This window comes from Onychomys torridus, chromosome 2 (assembly GCF_903995425.1).
Source record: "Onychomys torridus chromosome 2, mOncTor1.1, whole genome shotgun sequence".
NCBI classification, from domain to species: domain Eukaryota; kingdom Metazoa; phylum Chordata; class Mammalia; order Rodentia; family Cricetidae; genus Onychomys; species Onychomys torridus.
In genome coordinates, this window is record NC_050444.1 from 57,170,422 (window position 1) to 57,196,111 (window position 25,690).

The following is a 25,690-nucleotide window of genomic DNA, read 5'->3' on the forward strand; positions in this document are numbered from 1 at the left end:
AGCCCCATACAGCTCAGGCTGGTCTTGAACTCACTATGTATTTGAGGCTGGCCTTGAACTTCTGATCCTCCTGCCCCTACCTCCCAAGTACTGGATTACAAGCATGCACTATCATATTTGACAGTTTTATTATTTTTTTTAAAATGTGAGACTCCAGCATCATTCATAAACTTTAAATATCTTCTTTGAAAAGAAAAGATTAAAGACTATGGTTTATATTCAACAAGATTGTCAGCAGAACAGGAAACTAATCACACCCCTCTCACAGCAGTATTCTTCCTGAATGAAGAACTAAAACAGACAGAATTTCAAAAGTATTTTATTCAAAATTCCCCATCTAGCAGAAAGGATATATAACAGTGTTTACACATGCTTCAATAACTTATTTCACTGTACAACTTACATTCTCTATAGCAACACAGTAAACCAGCAAAAGAAAACAATTAGCACTTAAATAAGACTCTATTGTGTAAAGCAATGAGTGTGGGACACTGAAAGGTGAGATCTACACATTTTACCACAACTGAGAGGCTTGGAGTTCATAAGCCATCCTGGTCAGTGTGTGTTTAAAAATCAAGATGGCTATACTTTTCTGATTTGTAATGTCACAGCCACTGAGACCTTTCAGAACATTTTTTTTTCTTGCTAAATTTGGTGGGTGGGGAAAGGGCTCTATTTTTATCCCTTTTGTAAAAAATAAATATATTCTCCCTTTTCTGTTAAGTCCAGTTTTAAATAAAATACTTATTTGTGTTTATGCATACTCCTATGTCAACACTGCTCTAGCACAGAACTCTACTAATCAGTATTTCACAGCCAGCAAGATGGTCAAACATTACAGGATCAAATACAGACCACTGAGCTTGCCATAATAGCACCTAGAAAAAGAGTACTGGGGTCAGAGTTCTCCTGCGGTTCTTGTGATGCAGGCAAGGTGGAAAACACCACAGAATCCAGGCAAAACCATAAGGAAGGAGGCAAGAACCTTTTCAGATCTAGGAAGAAGATCTGACATATTTTACAAGGACTTCCAAGCCAGGCACACGGCAGACTGCGCACGAGTAAGTCAGATGGAGACGACTGAGCAGTGAAATCCGACCCTCTGCCAAGAAATTACATTTCCAAGACTGGGAAAGGCACAGGAGGCGCACATTTTAATTTGGCTCAGAAATAATGAAAATTAATTTTAAAAGTTGGCAACAATTACAAAAACAAAATGCCACTTTCTTTGACCAAGTTACAACAATAAACCAACAAAAGGCATACCAGGGTTCACGATATTCAATGACCACACATGACTGCCTGGCATTTCTATACAGACCACATCTGAAGGACTAAGTCTATAAAGGAAGAGCTAACAACTGATTTCACCCAGAACTCTGCTTTATCAATGCCTTCTTCTAAATGCTAATCTGTAGTCAAGCTAAGTTCCTTGCTGTGGAACTGGAAACTTGAAAGGCTCTAATTTTCAGTTGTTGTAGAAGTATGTCATCCTACACACCACAGGACACTGAGGGACAGAAAGTCAACTCGCACTGTATCCGCGAAAGCTAACTAGGGTTTCACTGTGATACATGTAAACGATGAATCATAAGTTTAAAAAAACAGCAGTTATGTCAAGTTTACATTCTATCATTCATATCTTTAAAAGACAGCAATAATATTTAGGATAACTGTAAACATAAGTCCCTAACAGAGTACATCTATTCTAGGAAAAGTGACATTCACTGTAACGATGCACCTGACACCCCTGGACAGACCTCTAGCGACAAGTGTAGTGTGACTAACCCTAGAGCAGGGCCCTGGAGGAACAGTGTGTCCACTGAGCTACGGTAACAGCAAGCCTGACTGTGATAAGATATACACAGCAAACCACGTTTAAAAAGTCATTAGAACATCACGTTCTTGTACACTAGTGTAGAAAGGTCTCCCAAAGATGAAAGAGTGTAGGCCTGGCTTAATTTTCTCAGCTAGAGCCATTATTATGTTAAGATCGCCCTCTGCTGTTAAATCAAGATCTATCTTCAGGTTCCGAAGAGATTTAAAGGGCTTTTTCCCCTTCTGCCTAAAAATAGAACAAAACAAACAAACAAACAAAAAAACCAAACATTATAATACAGACACTGTTCAACGGGAACAAAACAGAAACTTACAAGGCATAAGGTTTTTCTATAGAGGAGCTGGACTCACGTGTCGTCCTCTATGTATTTGATTAGTGTCAAGGCTTTTCTGTGAAGAACCAGTAGGAACTGGGCAAGGAAAGTGCTCCTGAGAGACAGGCCAGGTTTCAAATGGAAGACCTGCAGGTACACAGTAACAATGCAGTGTCCATATATTTTTATGTAGCAGCTGCCATGACAATGTTGACAAGATCTGACACACATTACCTATTACAGCCACTTCTTCCTGTTCCCAAAGGCAGGACCGTGGTAGTGGCAATGGTCTGGAAAAACTCTGACAGTTTCTGAGATTTCCTATTTTACTGTTAAAAATGCACTGAGATTTTTGCATTCTACACCAAAATATATCCTTATTTTATTATGAAAAATTGTTGTGTGAATTGAGGTTGTGTGGAGGAGAGGACGAGGGGGATTTTATTTCAGCTTTAGAAACATGGAATTACACGACTATGGATTATTCTCTAACTCTGTACTATCACACATCACACAGACCCAGATACAACTGTCCTAGTTAACACGAGGATCTCATTATCTAAAGCCAGGTCTTTTTGACACAGGGTCTTGGCCTGATTCCCAGAATGGTATTTTGACAAAGCTCTGGTTACAGTTAGAAACAAGTCCCATACAATCCATCACCTTCTCCAAATGTGTAATTCAGTAGATATATTAAAAATTGAGACAATAAAGATGCTACAATTTAAATACAAGTATACTAAGTTTTAAAAATATTTTCAATTCAATTAAGGCAAATAAAAGCATACTCCTCTTCAATGAAAAAGTCCTTAACGTGTTGTAGAATGTTATTTTAAGGTGTGTTACATCTGTTTATGTGTGGAACAGTTGTTTAATGATGCAAAGATGTGTTGTATTCTTATATGTTGCTTTTGTTTAACTCTGTGAAGCTGTGATACTTTGTTTAAAAACCTGATGTCTATTAAAGAGCTGAATGGTGAGTAGCGAGGCAAGAGAAAGGATAGGTGGGGCTGGCAGGCAAAGAGAATAAATAGGAGAAATCTGGGAGGATGAGAAGAAAGAGCAAGAGAACAAGGAGAGGAGGATGGTAGAGGTCAGCCACCCAGTTAACCAGCCAGCCACAGAGTAGAGTGAAAGTAAGACATACAGAAGTAAGAAACGGAAACGGCCCAGAGGCAAAAGGTAAATGAATGGGACAATCTAAAGTTAAGAAACAAGCTGGCAAGAAACAAGCCAAGCTAAGGCCAGGCATTTATAAATAAGAATAAGCCTCCATGTGTTTTATTTGGGAGCTGGGTGGTGGGTCCCCCAAAGAGCAAAAGAGCCAAAAGAATTAAAAACAAACAAACAAAAAAACCTAACAACATTAAAGTATAGGGTATTACTTAAAACAACTACTGGGATGGGGAATGCTGTTTTTAACTGTTAATATGCAGGCTATTTTCCATTAATAATTCAAAGGGAAATTCATTTACAGACTTCAGAAAGGAAGCACTTTAATTCCTTGGTTCTTTGTATGTATTCTGAAGGCACTGTGGGACATATTTTAAAAGAAAACATGCAATGTTACTTTCTCTGGCCATGGGTGGCATCATGCTTACCTGATCCAGGAAGGCTTTCACTAGAGTATCTCTGTGTAAGACATCTTGGAAAATATTCCTAAGAAGAAAATAGTCCAAATATTAAATGGTTTTACAGAGCCAGTTTCCATAACCTCTCACTCCAGTCAAAAAGTTAACATTTTATAAACAGATATGTAAGAATACAGATGTGAATGTTTGGAATGCATACTTAGTTTGCATGAGGCCCTGGGTTCAATATTTAGTGCCCACAAAATCACCACACACACACACACACACACACACACACACACACACACAGAGATCCATTTTAACTCAAGGGAACATTTGTACATTACTGGTGTTTTTTCTAGCCAGCATAAGCTGAGTATACCTAAGAAGGGGGCACATGCCTATCTGTCAATGAGTTTTAGAACCCACACCTTACAAAATGGGTTTATGTCAAGAGACTCACTACCTGTAAATATGAACCAGCAACCCAGTAAGTTACTACTACTTCAGCTATGGCTGGCATGTAAAGTCCAGACGAAATGGCCAATTGAAGTGACCTGTGTCAGCACAGGTCAGAGCAGAAGCTAACAGACAAGACTGTTTTTTTCTCAGACACCATTCCTTTCCACTGTTTTCCGAGGCTACTGCACTCATGTCAGAGGGAAGGTATAACACTTATTATGGAAAGACAAATGAAAAGCCAGACTGAGACAGTAGATCACGATACACCTGGATAGGAACAGCAGAGGAAGCAGGGAATGCACAGAAATAAATGGAAAGCACTGCAGGTTTCCCAGTCTTAGGAGATGAGTGGACCAAACCAGACAAAGAAGCCAAGAAGCAGGAACACCAGCATTTCACAATAGCCCTGGGAACTGACAGAACACTCACTGGGCTTCGTGGTCAGATTAGGACTTAAGGTCACCATTTTCCAATTTCTATTTTACTGAATAAAAATGTGGGTCACAAAAGAGCTGGACAAGCAAAGACTACCTCCAGAGAAAACACATATTTTAACTGCTTTTGTCTTCAAAAGGTTAAAATTAAAAATTAATTAATTGGGGATGTGGTTCAGTGGTACAGCAATTGCATAGTATGTGTGAACAACTGAATTTGAACTCCCAAACTTCCCACACTTAAAAGCATTATTATTTAAAGCATGCTAATACTAACATGAGTCCACAATAATAGAAGTGAAAATATAATTCTCTGGTTGAAAATATTTTTGACAATTTTATATTCAAAACATTTACTTAAAACTGGAAATAAAATTCTCAAATTCATGGCATTATTTTGTCATGCCGGAATAGCTGACCAATTGCTTTTGTCAAATCAGCCAAGCAAACATTCCAAAACAAAAGCACTAACAGGGTGCAATCCACTCAAGTCTGCATTTTCTGAGAAGAGATTCTAAATAGGACTTCAAGCACATTGGTTATGAGGATGATGCTGGCATGCAGACTCCGTGAGAAGCCTTCTACACGTTTTCCAAGATTACCAGCATGCGAACTGGTGAAATGAAATTTCAATTTGACCAATTCCTTTTCTGAAGCAATTCCTCTTAACCATTCTAAGCAATACAAAGAGCACAGGAGAGCTGTGCAAAATGTTCTGTTCTTCTACACGCTAGGGCCTCCAGGCATCATGCTCCCATTTGTGGCTCTGGCCAGCAGTTTACTGTGGCCACGGCTACCTCTTGCTTTGGCTGTTCTCTTCTTCAGACACAGCATACACCCATCTGCTGCAGACTTACTGCTGCCGAAATCTTCAGCCCACATAATCACAATGAACACCTTCTGAGTATATTTCTAAGGACTCCGATTTCAAGCTCTTAACTGATTCAAGAGAACAGTAATACTGTATCACAAGTCTTTTCCAGACCTCAGAACATCATTTAAATGTTTTCTTGGAGTTTTGTAATTTAAGATCACAATTTTTCTCCTAATCAACCAATACTTAATTATTGCCTTTTACTTTGCTGATCACATTTTCTGGTAAGAAATGAATAGAAAAATGCACAATGCAAAGGAAAAGTGTTCTCTGCATATGTATCAACTGTTCTTTCTGTTTTATATTCATATCCAAGAAGAAAGGCTTAGAATTACTGCAGTTTAGTGTATAAGAATGTCCAATAACCATTAAACACTAAATTACCAGCAGTATGGGCTGGCATTTTCTGGCTGATAATTGCTAACCCTGGCACTTCACTAAGTAATTAGAAGTTCAGTATATATTTACTAAGTTTTTTTGTTTTTGTTTTTAAAAGAGGAAATCTTAACCTATTTTACAGGAAATAATATTTTAAGAAATGAAGATTTAATCCAGGTATGGTGGTACACACCTTTAATCCCAGCACTTAGGAGGAAGAGGCAGGTGCATATCTGTGGATTTAGGGCTAGCCTGGTCCATATAATAAGTTTTAGGCCAGTCCCAGTGAGTTCTCACTGGGCCATATAGAGCTGCCCAGTGAGACTCTAAAAATAATAATACTTTAAAACTTAAAACATGAAGTGGCTGATTAAAGCTTCTTCAAGCCTCATTATGCTTGTCACATTTCTTTCCTTTTAAATACAACTCGCATTGTTTTTACTCGTAAATGATAGAAGTTTTATGTTGTTTGGCAAGGACACCTAAGGCCACGTGTCACATACAAATCAGGAGTGAAGCTTTCATCTGTGTAGATGATGGTGTCCTGAGCCATGTCCTCTTCTGAAGTTGCCCTCCAGAAGGCTGTCAGCTCTGATCTCATGTATCTGCGTTGATTGTAAATATGTTCATGACATGGTGGCATCTGCTTGACAGTATTGACATCCACATCAATGTGCGTGGTTGGATATGGAGCATACATAACCTGCCGGAAGGGTAGGACAAAGCTTCCTGTCGCATCCTGTCAAAACAAAGAGAAAACTTACTGACCACATGCCAAATGAGAAGCCATTTTAAAATAATGTAATAATGATAATAAGAGGTGTGCACCTCTGTACATTTGGTATAGGGCTCTTTCAGAAGTAACTCAAGAGGCTACTATGTAAAATCCAGCCACTGCAGTTTGTGCTTAGTGAAAGAAGTATATACAGTGTACCATTTAAAAAGCAGGTCAGAACATGCCAAGTATAATCCAACAGTGGAGTGTGGCACTGCAGAAGAAAAAGCCTACAAAGACCTGTGCCAACCATTAATGGCTGGTCTGTAAAATTATAATTGTCTTTCTTTCTCAATTGTTTTATCCATTCTGTAGCTAAACGAATATGTAGATTAGTAGGTAAACTATTTGCCTCTTTCTAGTTTGTTGGGCAGCCAGTTACCATGTAACAAAGACCTGATGTGTGTGGTATTGTGCTAAGTGGTGTGAACAGAAGAGAAAGGCTGCCTAACCCTCTCACTCTTAACAGCCTAAGGATAATCACTGTATGTCAAGGGATTTTCTGGAAAGCTATACAACTTAGCTTTGCCTGGAGAACTCTCAGGGTTTCACTCAGTCATAGCTGTGCATTTCCCCTGGGTGTACTGGGGGCTCTTTCAGAAGTGACAGTATGTAACTGAACAAGGGGTGCTAGGAAGCGCTATGTACTTCACTGTGCCTTTAAAGAAATTTGGTAAAATTGAGATTTGTAAAGTTACAATTAGAAGTGTATTTTCTTTAGTTCTGAGCTCATGGCATGTACATGATTTGAAACCCCAAAGCTGATTTTCATTTTGAAGGTGAAATGGGAGATTGAACTCAGGGCCTTCAACTTTCTAAGTCAGCATTTCTCAACTTTTGGGGGTCACACCCTTTGGGGTCTCATATCAGACATCCTGCATATCAGATATTTACATTATGATTCATAACAGCAAAATTACAGTTATAAAGTAGCAACAAAATAATTTTATGGTTGGGGTCACCACAGCATGAGGAACTGTATTAAAGGGTCACAGCATTAGAATGGTTGAGAACAACTCTCTAGTAAACAACCAACCACATCAATGAAGTGTATCTCAAATCTCCAAAAGCTAAATTTTTATTTGTAAGAATTTGGTTTTTAAAAAATATTTTGTAATTTTATGAACTTCATTATAAAAAAAATCTTACAAGTACACAGCAATTTTTCACATAATACCAAATATCACATACCCAAATTAACCAGACCCAAAGTCTACACAAAGCATGACTTAGCATATAGTTAGACTAGGCATTTGGGACAGCTGTGGAGCTTCACATTAAATTTTACCCTTTCAGTATCAAATGCATTACTGCACTTACCCTCCACTTAACACAAATTAAAACTAGAAAAACAATTAGCTTTATATTGTCTTTCACAACGTGTGCCCATTACATTTGCATCCAGTCTGTTCTCATCCCCTTTATATGTTATATTTAATTTTTAAATAAATATCATCCCAGCACTCAGAAAGTTGAGGCAAGTGGATTACTGTGAGTTCAAGGTTAGTCTAATTTTATGCCCCCTGACACAAACTAGAGTTATTAGAGAGGAGGTTGACTCAATAGAGAAAACGCCTCTGTAAATATTGGGCTGTGGGCAAGTCTGTTGGACATTTTTAAAGAGTGATTCTGAGGGGGGGGGCACAGCCCACAGTGGATGGGGCCACCTGTGGGCTAGTAGTCCTGACTTCTATAAAGAATCAGGCTCAGTAAGCCATGGGGAGCAAGCCACTGAGCAACACTCCTCCATGGCCTTTGCATTAGCTGCTGCCTCCAGGTTCTTGCCCTGAGTTCCTGTCCTGACACCCTTTGGTGATAAACTGTGATGTGGAAGCATAAGCTGAATAAATCCTTTCCTCCAAGTTGCTTTGGTCATGGTATTTCCTCACAGCAGTAGTCACCCTAACAAGGACAGACACTGGTACCAGGAAGTCACAGCTTCAGTACCAATTAAATGACAGCAGCATGGAGGGCTAGGGCAGGTTCCCCGACGGTGGTACATTCTTTGAATCGGCATCCAATACGGTACAATTTCTTCCATTAGTGAGGGTCCACAGGCCCAGGATCAAGGCACAGAAATAGAATATTTCCACTCACTATCACCCTTAGTGACCCACTAGGAGATTTTTTTGCTTCCTAATCCTGTGACCTTAAGTTCTGCTGCCTAGAAGTTTGGGTTACGGAGGGAGCGCTCCTGCCCGGAACCACAACTAACATTCCACTGAACTGGAAGCCAGCTTCGCCTCGGCCACTTTGGACTTCAAATGCCCTTAAGCCATCAGGCTAAGAAAGAAATATCAGCATTAGGAGGGGTGATAGATCCTGATCACCATAGGGAAGGAAACTGGATTGCTTCTCCATAATGGCGGTAAGAAGGATTATGTATGGAGTACAGGAGAGCCTTTAGGATGTTTCTTGGTGCTACCATGTCCTGTGAATAAAGTCAATGGGAAACTACCACAGCCTGATCAAGGCAGGATATTTTCTTTCCTTAATTTCTATATAATGTGATATAACACCAATTAGGAGAATATCAATGGTTATCATAATTAAGTTTGAGATACGAAAAGAATGTTCCTTGAAGGACATTGCCGCCCATTCTAAATTTATAATATGTTTGCAGTTATATGAGGGATAGTTATATGATGTTAGGCACAATCATGACCTGGTGAAATAGATAATGCCTTTCTGATTGTATGTGGGATAGTTATATCATGTTTAGGTGTTGTTATGACCTGGTTACTGGAATTTAATCATGACATAAGGAGATATGATTGTGTGTCAAGTTGACAAGGGATGGACTTGTGATGGCTAGTTTTGGTTGTTAACTTGATTACATTTGACCAAAATCCAAAAATGGCATGAATACCTGTAGGGTATTTTTGCTTAATTTGAAGTAAAAAGATCCACTTCTAACTGGATCTTTGAGGTAGGAAGATATGCCTTTAATTCAGATCATTTGAGCTAGGAAAAGATATGCCATTTAATGCTGTTTAAAAATTTAATACTGCCAGTCGGCAGTGGCACACGCCTTTAATCCCAGCATGTGGGAGGCAGAGCCATGTGGATCTCTGTGAGTTTGAGGCCAGCCTGGTCTACAGAGTAAATTCCAGAGCAGGTACCAAAACTACACAAAGAAACTCTGTCTTGATAAACAAACAAACAAAAACAAAAAACAACAAAACAAACAAACAAAAACCGACAACAACAAAAATCCCTTCCCCAAATTAATGCCATTAAAAATACATTTAATACAGATCTTTAATCTGGATCTAATCTGGAACACACCTTCTCCTGGAAGCCTATATAAGGACATGGAAGAAGGAAGCTTTTGCTCTTTGCCTGCTTGCCCTTGCCTTGGTAGCAAGTCCATTCCTTCACTGGCATTAAACTTTTTCAGGGTTCTAGCTTCTACTGAAGACTAGCTGAGAGATCAAGCCTCATGGACTGAGAAACTTCTGGATTCTTATACTTTGTTCACAGCCCTCCATTGTTGAATTAGCTGGACTGCACCTGTTAAGTCATTCTAATAAATCCCCTTTCTATATATATAGAGAGATTCATTCTATAAGTTTTATTATCCATCCATCCATCCATCCATCCATCCATCCATCCATCCATCCATCCAATCAACACAGAGCAATTGTATTTGCAGGGTACAGTGTAATATTTTATGCATACAAAGTGTATGATCTAATCATGGTGTCATACCTATCATCCCTGATAGTTACCATTTTCTTTTGTTATGAACATTCAAAATCCCCTTTACGAGATTTTTTTTTTTTCTTTCGTTTTTTGAGACAGGGTTTCTCTGTGTAGCTTTGCACCTTTGCTGGAACTCACTCTGTAGACCAGGCTGGCCTCAAATGCACAGAGATCTGCCTGCCTCTACCTCCCAAGTGTTGAGATTAAAGGTGTGCGCCACCACCGCCCCACTGAGGTGTTTTTTAAAAATAAAACTAGAGTTGAGGCAATGGCTCAGTGGGCAGAGTACTAATGCTGCACAAACATGAGGGCCCAACCTGTGTTAGGATTCCCAGCATACATGTAAAAGTCGGCTGCAGCAGCCTGTGCCTATAACCCAATGTGGGGGGTGTATGTGTGGACAGGTAGATCTCAGGGCCTCAAAAATCACCTAGTATAGTCAAAGTCAGCCCAGGTTCAATGAGAGACTCTGCCTAAAAAACACAGTGGAGAGTGAAAGAGTCATACACTCCATATCAACTTCTGTCCTACACATTTCTCTCTCTCCTTCCCCTCCTTCTTTCCTATACACTAAATAGAAAAATATAATTGACTGTCATAATTATTCTACATTATTAGAGAACACTGTAAGTTATTCTTTTTATGCAACTGCAACCCTAAGCCTAGTAATCATCCTGTCTCTCTCCAGCCTCTCCCCAGCATCCTCTCTATATTTTGGTAATTTCTATTTTAACTTCTGCTTCTATGACATAAATGTTTTAGCTTTTACATATAAATGATAACATGCTGCATTTATCTTTCTGTACTTGGCTTATTTCACTTAACATTATGTCCTCTAGTGTCACCCATGTTGCAGCAAACAATAGGCTTTCCTTTTTGTGATAAACATTCCATTGTGCATATGTACCATTATTTCATCCATTCACTCATGGATGGACATTTAGATTGATCCTATATGCCAGCTATGGTGAACAGTGCTGCAATAAACATGTAAGTGAAGGTGTTTCATCCATATAATGATTTGATTTTCTTTCAAGACTTACCCAATGGTGAGATAACTGGATCATATGTCTAATTATTTATAGTAATAAATAATTTATTATAGCACTGAACCTTGTTATGTTCTGGGTGAGTGCTCTACCATTTCCAATTTTTTTAAATTGTCAAATTGTTCTCCATAATGGCAAATGAATAATTTACATTTCATCAGTCATGTGACAGGTATCCTTCCCCCATATCCCCATATCCTTAAAAGTGTTTATTGTGTTGTTATTGTTTTGATAATATCCATCTAAATGGGGTACTATCTCACAGTTGTTTTGAATTTACCTTATACATAAGCAATGCTGAGCACTACTTCATATATTTATCAGTTATTTTCATATCTTCTTTGGAGATGTCCACTCCTTCAGTCTACTTGCTCATTTTCTGTGTTATGATACTTACACTAACCTGTCTGATGAACTGTTCACAAGTATTTTCTCTCATCCTATAGGCTCTCCTGATTGTTTTCTTGGTTGTGCAAAAGCTTTTTAGTTTGATGTAATCTATCAATTTTTGGTTTGTTGCTTATGATTTTTGGGTTACATTAAAAAAAAAAAAAGAAAGAAAAAGAAAGAAAACAAACCTTTTCCCAGATCTATGTCCTGAAGTGTTTCTTGTAAGTTTTCTTCTAACAGTTTGTGTTTAGGATCTCAGTTTCTAGTGCCTGACCTAGCTGGATTTGCATCTGGTAAGAAGAGTCACTCTTTTCCACAGTTCTTTCAGAATCACTCTTGCAAGAGACCCCCTTTTCTCTGATGTACATTCTTACTATAACCATCGGAATTCAGTCACCACAAATCTGAGGAGTTAAATCTGGGCTTTTGATTCTGTTCCACTGGTGACTATGTGAAGTCAGGTATTTCTATGCTACCAGCTTTTTTCTTTTTGCTTTGCTTACTCGGTGTCTATATTAATCAGATTTTCATTAATATGTCAAACTACCTGAGGAAATCAGCTTTAAGGAGGAAATACCTCTTCTGATTCACTGTTTCAGCCTATGGTCGTAGTTTGCCTTACTTTGGGCCCATGGACAGGCAGAACACCATGGCAAGGCACACAGGGCAGAGCCTGAAGGGACAGGGCTGAGGTGCAGGCCAGGTTCCTCTTATGCCCTTCAAGGGCATGTCCTCCGTGATTTAATGTCTCTCAACGAGGCCACAATTGCTAACATTTTCTCCACTTCTCAACAGTAGCACCAGCTCAGATTATATGTTCAGCAATACATGTGAGCCTTGGGGACACCGCAGTTCCAAATGGCAGCAGCCTCAGGGGCGCTTCTTTCTAGTTCTGTGAAGAACATCTTGGTTCTGTGGAAGGTTCTGGATCGGAGAGATGTTTTAGCAGCAGTCTTTTAATCCATGAACACTGGATGTCTGTCTTTCAGGTGTCCATTTTTACTTCTTTCATTGGTGCTTTATAATGATTGCAGCAGACATCATTCACTTTCTGGGTAAAGTTATCTACAGGGTTGTTTATTTTGTAACTACTAGGAGTGGGATTGCTTCCTTCACTTCTTTTTCTAAGAAATTTCCATTACTGGCATGAAAAAAAAAGTTGATTTTTTTTTTTTTTAGGCTGTACCTGCTGCACTCTCACTGGTTTTTATCCTTTATAGTATTATTTTAGTGCAGTCTAGGGCATCCAGCATGTTAAGCAAGCACTCTACCACTGAGGTGCAGCCTCAGCCTGGAGTCTATGTTTTTGCCTGATCTTGGACACAATGATTTCGGCTTTTCCACATTTGGTATAATGGTGGCTGTAGGGCTGTTGAATATAGCCTTTGCTTTACAGAAGTAAGGACTGTTCCTTGAGTATGTAAGTTTACTTAGGGTTCCTGTACCAGTATTCATTTTGTTTTCTTTCATTTTGTTATGCTTACATCCTTAAGAATAACTATGAAAGAACCACACAGTGATCACGAAAAGCTATTTCTTTATGGCTTTGTGTGTGTGTGTGTGTGTGTGTGTGTGTGTGTGTGCGCACGCGCACATATACATTAATGTAAGCATGGTATGCATGCATGTGTATATGAATGTTCACGTGTGTTGAGTATACATATGTCCATATGTATGTTTGTATACATGCATGTGAAAAACTGAGGTTGATGTCTGGAATTTTCCTTGATTGTTTTTCCACCTTATTCTTTTTTGAGGTAGGGTCTTTCACTCAAACCCAGAGCTTGCTGGAAAAATACTTATTTCTACTTAATTATTGAAAAAAATTGCTAATTTATATTTATCTGTTTTGCTTCTTAGAAATGAACCAAATTTAATATAAAAAATTAAAAATGTAAGTACTAGAAACAGACATTTTGCATAAGCTTTAAAAGATGTTTAAATTTTAAAAAATGAATAAGTATGGTACATATCCAAATCTCCTCAGCAAGCAAAAGAAACATTACCATTTCAGAGGCTCAGTCTGATTCAAGCATGTATTTAAAAAGAAAATACTGAGGCTAGAGGGATCCAAGTGAAATATAAATACTATCCCATGGTGCTTCAGGGATGATACCAGCTATAAATCCGTAAAACCTACACTCCATGCTCAGAACTATTAAAAGAAACCAGTCCCCAGACAACTAAAATATGATACATTAAATGCTAACAATATACTTTACAAAGATTCTCAGTAATTATACTTAAAATTCATTTTTCCTTGTGGCTTCACATATGAAAATGAATGGCAAGTATACCTTTAGCAGGCCTTGTACAAAGAGTCCTGATTCGTATTTAAAGGATGATTCTGCTTCACACAACCTGGAGCATTTCCTCTCTGCTGGAGTCAGAAAAAGGCATAACGTTTTCACTATCTAGAGAAGAAAAGATTTAGCATTGAAATGTGAAATCAAAAGACCACTGTTTGCTTCTGTAAGAAACTTAAGAAATTTTTGTTGCCATCACTAGAACAGTTCCCAAGTAAGGAGTATCCCTTGGTTACGTGAACAGGCCACAGGTCAGAATACACACTGCTTACAAACAGATTTTGTGGCCAGTTAAGTTTAGGAAGCAGTTGGAAAATCAACTGCATGGTATGTCAGAACTTGAATAAATACTGTTGTTCTCTAAGTGAGCAATATCCATTCTTTTCCAAATTTACTTATATCACATTTATTGAGCCTTTATCTCAGTGAGAAATAATAACCTAATGCAATACTTGACTATATCTCTACCCAGCAACAATTGCTTTTCAAGTAAGCAAAGAGCTCTGAGAAGAAATCCATGTATTTAAAGGAAACCATTGTGTGATACAAACAGACAAACCACATTACAACAAACAACAGGGACTGTCCAAACCTTCCCCAGGACAAACTACAAGTGAATGCGGTGGGGGTTTAGAAACGGCTGACATTAAGAAGAGCTGACCGAAAGCTGTATCGGGGAACAGTGACAGCCATGTAAGTGTAACTATGGGGAACTCTGCCCAGAGACAGCTCGGAGAAAGTGGTTTTCAACTAGAGTCGTGACAACTTGTCTCTCAAAATGAAAAGATAAAAGACAACCTATTCAACCTGAAAGGTGAAAAAAAAATTAATAAATGAAGATCAAACCATGGAGCCTATCTCCCTTCATAAAGCCAACCAAGATGGGCCGCCTCCCCATGGAACATAAGCCATCCAGTGTCTCAAGTGGAAAGCTACTTTTGGGGTCACATATAACAGCCCTAAATGCCTAGCTAAAATATAATGAGTGGTTTATTATTCTCTCATAAATGGTTGAATGAGAAATATAAATTTGGCAAATTGAAGTTCATATAAGCACACAGGGTGGCTTGCAAAAAAAAGATGAATAACTCTGTAAAGCAAATAACCATCCTAACATATTTCCATGTAAACCTTTTTGAAAAAAATTAGGTTTGTTATAAATGATATGAATATATATTTATGTATCTTTAGTGGCTATAAAGATAGCTGCACACTTTTGGCACTAACTTTGAGGAAAATTTGATCTCTTACTGAGTTCTCTGCCCACATGTATCTCTTTCAGGAAGCTACCCTGAAAGATACCCTAAAAGGGTAGTTTTGTAGCGTAAGACATGCCTACATTCAAGCTCACATCTCTCAGTTCAATGCTGATCTATAACTTCCCTGACAGCAAGAACATTAATTATTTATGTGCCCCCCCATTATGTAGATGGTAATAACTCACATATTTTGCACATCACGTCCAGAAGCTAGATGAATTATTTAACTTGCTCTTTTATATTATCTGCTTTTCATTACTCTCAAATATTTGTTTTAATCTAAAGTTGTATGTATTCACTCAGTACTTCATGGTTATATTCACCAATATAGTTTCCTCTTACCTCATATATTCAATAACAAATTATTTAGTAGGTAAAGTCATACAGGAATAAAAAACAACTGGAGGTTGGGGATGTAGCTCAGTGGTAGAGCACTTGCCTAGCAAGCGCAAGGCCCTGGGTTCGATCCTCAGCTCAAACAACAATAACAACAACAACAACAACAACGGGGACATGGAAGAAAAAGATTTCATCTAAAGGTCAGGCAAGATAGTGCATACTTTTAATCTCAGTGCGTGGGTAGAAGAGGCAAGTGGACTGTGGGGAGTTTGAGACTAGCCTGGTCTCCATAGTGAGCTGCAGGCCAGCCCAGACTATACAGAGAGACCCTGTCTCAACAACAACAACAACAAAACAAAAACAAAAAACAATTTTTTTTCTCAAAACTATTTATGATACAACTGAGAGTGATGAATTATCAAAATTAAAGTAGTAATTGAATTCTTACACACTTTATTAGTCAGTTTTGCTAGAGGTATCAGAGTAATTTGGTAAAATTACATTGCCTCCTTATACCATTAGGCTATTTCAATTGCAACCTAATGTTTAAATGGTAATTCCTAACATGACAGAGTACTAAGTCAGGTCTTATTTGAACTGTAAGAAGAATTACCTTATTTACTTTCTCTGCACTGCTGCCTACTACGACAGAGCAGCCACAGGTCTGCAGATGGGAGCTGATGGCGCTGCAGGTTAACAAAACATTAGCAGAATTACAACTTCACAAACAGGAGAAAACTAAGCGAGCTTCGAATAACACAGAAAACCTTTACTGGACAAACAGCAAAGCTGTCAGTATGACATTGTCTTTTCTTGTGTAAAATCGCATTGTCTAGGCGCCTTTCACAGACATCAGACTACCTGAATCTTAAGACAATCCAGGAGAGATGGCCCACTGGCCAAGAGCACTTGCTGCTCTTGGAGAGAAGACCCAGCACCCAAATGGTGACTCACAACTATCTAGTTCCAAGAAATCCAAAGCCCTCTTCTGGCCTTCGCAGGTACCAGACATAGGTACACATGTGGTGCTCATACATATATGCAGGTACTCACACACACATAAAATTAAAATACATTTTAAAGAAAAACTACCCCAGTTAGTTAACAAAATGCCATTGTTTTATTGTAATTTCTATAAAGACATATTTGAAAACAATATATGAATGGCTGACACTAGCAAACTTTATAGAGGGCTTCCGAGTCAAGCCATTAAGACCTTTATGTTAAGGACACTCACACCTGGCATTTCATTGTGAGCTTAAAGGAAGAGAATGTAGAGGTAAATCCTTTTATAAAATACTTAATCACTGGCTGGAGAGATGGCTCAGAGGTTAAGAACACTGGCTGTTCTTCCAGAGGTCCTGAGTTCAATTCCCAGCACCCACATGGTGGCTCACAACCATCTGTAATGAGATCTGGCGCCCTTTTCTGGCCTGCAAGGATACATGCAAACAGAACACTGTATACATAATAAACAAATCTTTAAAAAAAAATACTTATTCGCTTCTCATTTTTAAAAACAAAAGCTGGTGACAGTCTGCACCTTGCGCAACAAGGAGACCATCACAGGCGATTGGTACACACGCAGAACACTGAGTACTGCAGGAGAGCACACAGCTGCTCAGTATGTACTGGCTAGTCCACTTACCATCTTTCACGGAGGAAATAGGAATAGAAAACATTGGCTTTTGGCTACTGAGGGAGGTGATGTGCCTGGCACTGTCCTATGTGCTTTATATGATTCATCTCACTCGATGCCTACAATGACCCTATAAATCAGCTGTTATCACTGTTGACATTTCATAGCTAAGAAAATGGAGGGACAGCTTTGGGTAGCTTGACCAAGTTGACCCAGCTGTAACCCAGACAGTTGTAACCAGTCTGGTTTTAGAGCTCATGCTCTTAAGTATTAAATTCCATAGTTAGATGAAAAATATCAGTCCAAAATATGAATGATTTCTATTTCTAAACCTACAGAATCCACAAAAATTTACAATGCAACTCAACTTGATAGGTTTCTAAGGTTTATCTTTAATGAGAATTACAAGTAGAGACCAGAACCAAACAAAAGACCAGAAGTTGTCTGGGTACTCTGGAAACTCAGCTTTTTCAGACCGTGGAAGGGCTAACATCAGAGATGTCACGTGAGCAGCAGCTCAAATGTGCAATGCTGTCTCTAAATAATTGGAGTAAGTAGGTATTCTATTAATTTTTCCCATTAAGTCTTGTCATGGGCAAGCATCAAGACTTTTATCTGCTTTACTAAGTGTTTCAGAAAAAGAAGTAAAATGCTTACTTGAGAAGAAAGCCTTCATGACAGCTGTCACCAAGGTCATCATCATTGAGCACGGTGTCAGCTATCTGAAAGGCACACACACACACACACACACCATCAGTCTGTTTACAACCGGGGTGAGAGAACTCTTAGTAAAAAGTATGCTGACGTCTAGAGTCAACAAGACACAGCACTCTGGTTACGAGCATAAGGAATACCTATAAAATGGGGCTGTGCACGTACTTTTCAGAAGAACAAAGGGGAAAGTTGGCCAGGCAGGTTAAGCAACAATTTTTACAACTTCCACCTCTAAGCTATCAGAATCAGGAGACCAAGCTTAATGACAAGTCAGCATTAGGAACAGTGTCTAGAGGAAAATGTGTGATCAAAATGTCCTCAACACATGATCAAAGAAAGGGAAGAATGAGGCACTGGAGAGATAGCTCAGTGCTTAAGAGCACTGGCTGTTCTTCCAGGGGACCTGAGTTCAATTCCCAGCACCCACATGGCAGCTCACAACTGTCTGTAACTCCAATTTCTGGGGATCTGACTCCCTCTTCTGGAGGGCACTGTATTCAAATGATACACAGACACACATGTAGGCAAGACACCCAAACACATAACAAATAAAAAAGAAATTGGAGAATGTGGCACCCACTCACAGCTTAATTGGCACACTGCTCTGTTCCAAAGCACTTTATTTAATACTAATTGTTTCTATAAATGCCTGGAACTCCCCCCTCTTCTTCACCAAAGTGAAGAGGTAGTGAAACAAAGGAAGTTTAATGTTATCCGAACATGGTTGATCAAAGCAACCTGTCTGGTCAGAAAATTCAATGGATTGAAGTTGATTCTTCATATGATAGTACTACAACAAAATTCATACTACTAAAACAAGAACATTACCACTCCCACCCCACCCCACGAATCACTCAAGGGAATCTAGAGAGGGTACAGATGCCCCGTGGCACTTACATTTATTTCTTCGGGAACACTGTGTGACTTCATAGATGCAAGCAGCTCCATCACAGGAATGACTTCCCCAGTGAGCATGGGAATGATACTCTGACCCTGTATCAAACATAATAAAGTGAAGGAAATCACAGTGTGGGTAAGCCAGGTAGTAAACACATTTCAAATGAATGCAGAGAGCAAAACACCCCCAGAGGGAATTGCTCAACATGATCCCAAACAAGTCTACCACTCCAGAAACAGTTGTCAAGTATTTTCATGCTCTTTAAATTTATTTCCATTCTTTTAGGAATAATTTCCTTCAGTGAGTATGGTTTATAATTTACTATCACATACAACAATCAAACCACAATGCCACACTTAGAAAGGATCTCCTTTGGAATTTAACTAAGACACAAAACCTCTTGTTGAATGCCATCTTTATACTTTCCTTTTAAAAAGTGAGAGAAGTCCAACAAGAAAAGATGTTGAATCATTGGAAAGGAACCAGGAAGCTCTTCTCAATATCCAACCTCCACATTCAAGTGACATAATCTACTCATATGCATACTAAAGACATCACACAGAGCAAGAATCAGTAAGGCAGAAGATCTTCCCTGGAGAACTTGCCAGATAGTACTACCATTTGCTGCATCTCTGAAGTACCACTTTAAAGTTTGTGTTTTCTGGCATCCAGTTTGTGGCATACTTGCAGTGTGTGACACACCGCTTACTCACTACCATCTCTCCAGTCTGTCCATGGTCACCTAAATGGGATGCTGAAACTGCCAAGTGTCTATCTGTCTCAGCTGAACATATTCTAAAATCAACCACTTCTGTTTTTCAGTAGGTTTCTTTTGTTCACTCAGGTTTCATGAAATGAGTATTTAAACCCCTCACATGTATTTTAAAGTTATAACCTTAAATTAAGAGCTGAGGACTATATACCACTCAGGGGCAGAATGGCTGCCTGGCATGCTCGAGGCTCTAGGTCTAATCCTTGCATACAAACAAACAAAAATCCATTTTCAAATCCTTTTATCATGAAAGGCATTTATTTCTTTTGGAAAATTATCCTAATCCATAAATGTCTATGCAGATATAGAAAGTTTCATTATTTCAAAAAATTCCTCTTACAGTAACCTCCAGAATAAACTATACATCATTTCTGCTTTTTAGAGTAGTCGCTGAAGTGTCTATTTACAAATACAATTAAGACATGGTATTCCGCAATGTATGTTAAACTTCCTTCCTTGTTCGGTGATTTTGTCAGATGACAGAGATCCGGACCCCAGACTCCCCAGGGCTGGAATTGTTTCAGAGTGCTGTGCCACCCTGAAGCAGTAGCAAGATTCACAATAGAGCTGCTGCAAGCACCTTCCGTCAGCTGCAAATACAAAGCAGGAAGGGTGGGTTTTATCTCCCCTTGGGTTCAGGCATACACAGCACTTCAGATGTGGACTCTTGGGCATTTACCATCACCAGGAGTGAACGAACAGTCTCTCTGGAGTGCAACAAAAAAAAATCTTACAGGAAAATTGCAGAAGAAACTGGCTCCCTGTGTTTTTCTAACTTGACCTTCTGTGGGACAATGTTTCCACTTCACATCTCTTTAGTTTATTCTCCATGTACTTTCCTCCTGACATGGAAGGCGAGGATAACATTTTTAAGTACAGCTGGAAGAGCAGAAACTCATCTTAGTAAGTACAGGACTCTGGCTTTAAAAAAAAAAAAAAAAAAAAAAAACTGAGCCGGGCGTTGGTGGTGCACGCCTTTAATCCCAGCACTTGGGAGGCAGAGCCAGGTGGATCTCTGAGTTCGAGGCCAGCCTGGTCTACAAAGCTAGTTCCAGGAAAGGCACAAAGCTACACAGAGAAACCCTGTCTCGAAAAACCAAAAAAAAAAAAAAAAAAAAAAGTAAAATTTTATTTGGTTCTAAGTAGTTTCTTTATGTTGAAATGACTCTCCCTAATTACTCCAGAAATACAGTTCGGAGGTCAGTGAAAGTGACTTTATTCTTGGAGACCCTGTTTACTTATCAGCAAGCAATAAGGACTAGATTTCTAATCCTTTAGTGTCATATCTTTTGTTGGACTAGTTCTTTCTTTTTTTGTTTTTGTTTTTGAGACAGGGTTTCTCTGCGTAGTCCTGGAACTCACTTTGTAGACAAAAGCTGGCCCAGAACTCACAGAGATCCACTTGCCTCTGCCTCCCAAGTGCTGGGATTAAAGGCATGCACCACCACCACTCAGCTCCTGAAAAGCTATTTAGCATTCATAACAGTATAACACATAATTTTGTAAAGGTCATTTGTGTGTGTGTGTGTGTGCTTGAATAGGAATGGCCCTATAGTAGACTGTTTGAATGCTTGGCCCACAGGGAGTGGCACTATTAGGAGGTGTGGCCTTGTTGGAGTAGGTGTGGTCTTGCAGAGGAAGTGTGTCACTGTGGAGGTGGGCATTGAGGTCTCAAATATGCTTAAGCCACACCCAGTGTGACACACACACTCCTACTGCCTGTGGATTAAGGTACATGGTAGGGGCACACATCTTTAATTCCAGCACTCAGAAGGCAGAGGCAGGTGGATCTCTGAGTTTGAGGCCAGCCTGCTCTACAGAGTGAGTTCCAGGACAGCCAGGGCTACACAGAGAAACCTGGTCTGGAAAAACCAAAACCAACCAACCAAACAAACAAAAAAGATATACAACTCTGCCTGCATGCCACCCACTGTGATAATGGACTAAACTTCTGAACTGTAAGCCAGCCCCAATGAAATGTTTTCCTTTGTAAGAGTTGTCATGGTATCTTTTTACAGCAATAAAAATCCTAGAAAAGACATGAGGGATCAAACTAAGGTCCATGCCACAGAGGACAGGCAAATATTCTACACCACACTCTCAAACCCTCAGAAATATTTAAAACAATTAGTTTGTTCAAGTACCATTCTGTTTCAGTCATGCTAAGGACAATGAGAGAAAAGGCCACACAGCCATGTTTAAACACAGGAGTTTTACAAGGAGAAATAAAGAGAGTGGGTGGCATGCCAGGGGAATGGGAAGAAGTAGCCCTTTTCCGATGGGGACTCCCCTCCACCGGTGCCCCTTCAGAAGAACTTGTCTGCCCCACACAGATAAGGTGGAAGCCATTTCATCACAAATCGTGTTTTTAAGACTCCACTGTCACCCCTGAGGTCATTTAGAACCACAGGATAAACACAGCAGTATTTCCTAGAATCACTGATATGAGAAGCCTGGATGGTAGGAAGATAAAGGATATTACCAGCAAATTTCAACAATAAATCAAGTAACTCTACCATGGAATACATATAAATAGTCTGAGTTTGAAAAGTACAACATAAACCTTTAAAGAAAACTGTCTACAGCTGGGTCTGAACCCCTAAGCGGCTACCTCAGGCGTGCGCTCACCTCCTTCAGATTGCAGCTTCTTCTATGAAAACAGTTGCAGAAGGCTTGCCTTTTAAAACTTGCATGTGCACAGGGTTTGCACAGCCTGGACCTGATGGGGTCCCAGTGCTGAGAGGAAGTGGATGTAAACCCACATCCCTAACCCAGAACTATGCCCAATTGATAACTGCCCACAAATGAAAACTTAATTTTCTTCAAAAGTTTCACTGAGTATACAAACCACTCTGAAAGTCAGGCCCCACGCCCAGCACTAGACAGCTAACCCAAAACAAAGTCAGCATTTCTGGAAGTTCTCTACCTATAATGCTGTCAGGGCTTTGTGTTTTCCTCTTACGTACATACTATAGTTTCCAGTTTTGTGTTGCTAATGGGATTTCTGTGTTTGCAACTGTGTGTGTCTGAGTCTGTCTGTGTTTCTTGAGCTTTTTCTTTTGTTCCTTTTTCTTCTATTTATTTATCTTGTCCTATTCTGGTTTGTTTTTATCTAATGTTACTTTACTATTATTATTATTATTTTAGATGCCTGTTTATATCTTAATGAGAGAGAGAAAGAATGGGTATGGATTTGGGTGGGTCAGGAAGTGGAGCAGGTTCTGGGAGGAGTTGAGGGAGGGAAACCATAATCAGAATATATTATAAAGTCTATTTTCAATAAATAAATAAATCACATGTAATTTCTTACTTTTACTCTGAGTACATGATCCCAAACTTATTCTGGCAGATTGTAAAAGGGTGGTCAAATATTAATTTGTAGATGCAATTATCTTTTCTTTTTTTTTTTTTTATCAAGTCTTCAGATTTAGGCTGCAGAAATTTTTATTCAGTCCATTCTATACAGCTTCACAAGAATTATTTGTTTTCAGGCTCCTCTGTCAAATTAATACATCTTCAGGCCCTTAACAAAAGTACCACCAGCTTATACAGACAGAGGCAATGGGGAAATGTCATTGGCAGCATGTGATGTGCACTCTACCTGATCTTCCATTCTCTCTGTGCCTTCCAAGACAATTTTCTGGACACTTTCTTGTCTTTCCTAAGAAAAAGAAAATGCGGTTTAACAAATCCAGTTTGGTGCTTGTTTATTTTTCAATGTAGATACGTTGTCATGTGTATTTCACAAGCAAATCCTTTCTATTGCAGGTGGGGGAAAAGGAGGGAGACAAGAAACTATCCCAACAAGTTCCCGCTCTCACACACAACATAAAATATAATCAAAGCATCCTTTATTCTACAGTAAAGAGATGGGATAATTTGGTAGAAAAGAATCCACGTAACACCTGCAGCTTCAAAAGAAAATAATTACACACTACTCAAATCAAACAAAAGTGACTTGCATCTGAGGAACAGAGCAATGGTTGTTTTAGTTTTGCTTATTTCTGGGACCGGATCTCACTAGGTAGAGCAGGCTGGCACTGAACTCAAGTCCTCCTGCCTGAGTCTTGAGCTCCATGATTGCTTGCCTGTGCTACTACCTGCAGCTAGGCTTTTAAAAATCTGAATGATTTTCATTAAGTGTGTCACAAATAAGAAGGTGGGTCTGCAACAGGTTTAACAGAGAAAACTCGTCTTGAAAAATGCCATTTCCCCTTATAACGGGTTAGAGGCCTTAAGAAACTAGTCATGCTTTAATGGACTTTCGGGATGGTCTTAAACCAGAAAATAGGAAGGACAATTGAGTTTGTTCTTTAGATATGCCAAAAATACACAGCAATGTAAGTATCAGGAAGAAACAAAATTTCCTATAGCTAAATCTGAAAAGTGAAAGAAGTAAGTCCCTAGAATCCATTTTGTCTATGCGCCCAATTTTACAAATCTGGCAACTTAGGAAAGTGGCTTTGCCACAGTAGGCTGTGCGGCTGACAGCTTATAAAAATCTGTGAACTTTTATACTTCCCACAGTTGTAAGGAAAAGACAAAGTCACACAAGAAAAGGAAAACAAAAGGGATGTAGAGTCAAAGCTTCCCAAACAAATTCAGACTAAATGTTAGTGTCTCTAAGCCTTAACTTTTCACTTGCAATGGGGAGCCACTGTCTCATCATCTATTGATACCATGAAGACCATGGTTAGGAGACCAGCTCTCTGTGTGCCCAGGAGACACAAAAACAATATCTACTATCTGGTTCTAATTGCGTATAATTTCCAAACTTAAGTGTAAATGTACCAGAAGATAAACTTTCAATGACCAGGTTACCATGAGCATGCTAAAAAGCCCCTTACCTTATGCATCCATATTCTTCCTTTGCGAATGATGTGTGTTAATCTGTCAACACACACCCTATGAAGTGGGAGGTAGAAACCAAGTTCTGTCTGCGGAAGTATAATTGATAGTCCGTAAGTGCTCCGATCTCCATTCCAGTTTCCGTCGAAGATTAATGAAACAATAATTACTCCTTTTTCAGATAAGACAAAAAACTTTACATCTATAGCTCCACTCTCTGCATTTCGAAGAATTTCTCCATTTAGAGTGTGGTTGGCAAGAAAAGTTATTTCTCCATCGCTGAGAAGTACCTGTTCTGTCTTTGGAGCCCAAATGTGCCTTACTCTAGGACCGAGAATATTATCCCAGTAAGCAAAGGTAGCTGCCAACAACGGTGATTCACCACTTAAGGCAATCTCTGTCTTGGCTACAGCAGGAGATGGTGGTGGGCAGATAGTCGACATCCCTGCATCCCAACTCTCACATTATCCAAAGGCTGGCAAAAGCTAGACAGGGACATAAAAAAACAGGGATTAGGTTTAGCCACTTAAAGATATCCATCCAAACCCCAACTGACTTAGAAAAATGTCACATACTAATATGAACAAAGCATAAGCCTTCATTATCTCCAAATAGAAAGCCTGCATACAATGACTGGATACTTGGTCCCTAAACCATTTCATCCAAAGAACAAAAGAGCCAGGGGAGAACTCTATATAAGTGAATGGAAGCTTACTTGCAAATAGGTACAGTTAGACCAAGGTGGTCTATACTAGAGTGGAATGGGTTCTAATCCCATGACTGCTGTGCTTAAGAGGAGAGGGGGAAGGAGAAGGAGAGCTGGAGCAGGAACGGAGAAGGAGAGGGAGGGGGACCCACAAAAGCAAAGCAAGCCAGCTGCAAGAAGACAAAGGGCCAGGCACTGGAATGCTGAACCTGGAAGGCAAGAGTACCATGAATTACTGGTCACCACCAGATGTGGAAGAGACAAAGATGGAGGTTTCCCTGGCGTCTTCAGAGGACCATGTTCCTGACAATCACTTGACACTAGCATTGAGCTTAGAGTTCATAGAACTGTGAGAGAATAAACTGCTGCTGTTTTAAGTCCCCTTGTTTGTGTTTTCATTATACTGTTCCTAGAAAAG

At 39.3% G+C, this 25,690-nt stretch overlaps 1 protein-coding gene across 1 annotated transcript in view; it reads right to left on the reverse strand.

Moving 5' to 3' along the window:
* Window positions 1-303: 303 nt before the first annotated feature.
* Window positions 304-25,690, reverse strand: part of C9orf72 (C9orf72-SMCR8 complex subunit) — a 32,152-nt gene continuing 6,765 nt past the window's right edge. Inside the window, exons 2-11 of the mRNA XM_036179804.1 lie at window positions 24,566-25,051; window positions 23,320-23,379; window positions 18,946-19,041; window positions 17,992-18,056; window positions 16,309-16,381; window positions 14,089-14,205; window positions 6,376-6,611; window positions 3,755-3,812; window positions 2,191-2,300; window positions 304-2,065 (exon numbers count right to left, since the gene is read on the reverse strand). Coding sequence (XP_036035697.1) covers window positions 1,879-2,065; window positions 2,191-2,300; window positions 3,755-3,812; window positions 6,376-6,611; window positions 14,089-14,205; window positions 16,309-16,381; window positions 17,992-18,056; window positions 18,946-19,041; window positions 23,320-23,379; window positions 24,566-25,009 — 1,446 coding nt within the window. The 5' untranslated portion in view covers window positions 25,010-25,051 and the 3' untranslated portion in view covers window positions 304-1,878. The remainder of the gene's footprint in view (window positions 2,066-2,190; window positions 2,301-3,754; window positions 3,813-6,375; window positions 6,612-14,088; window positions 14,206-16,308; window positions 16,382-17,991; window positions 18,057-18,945; window positions 19,042-23,319; window positions 23,380-24,565; window positions 25,052-25,690) is intronic.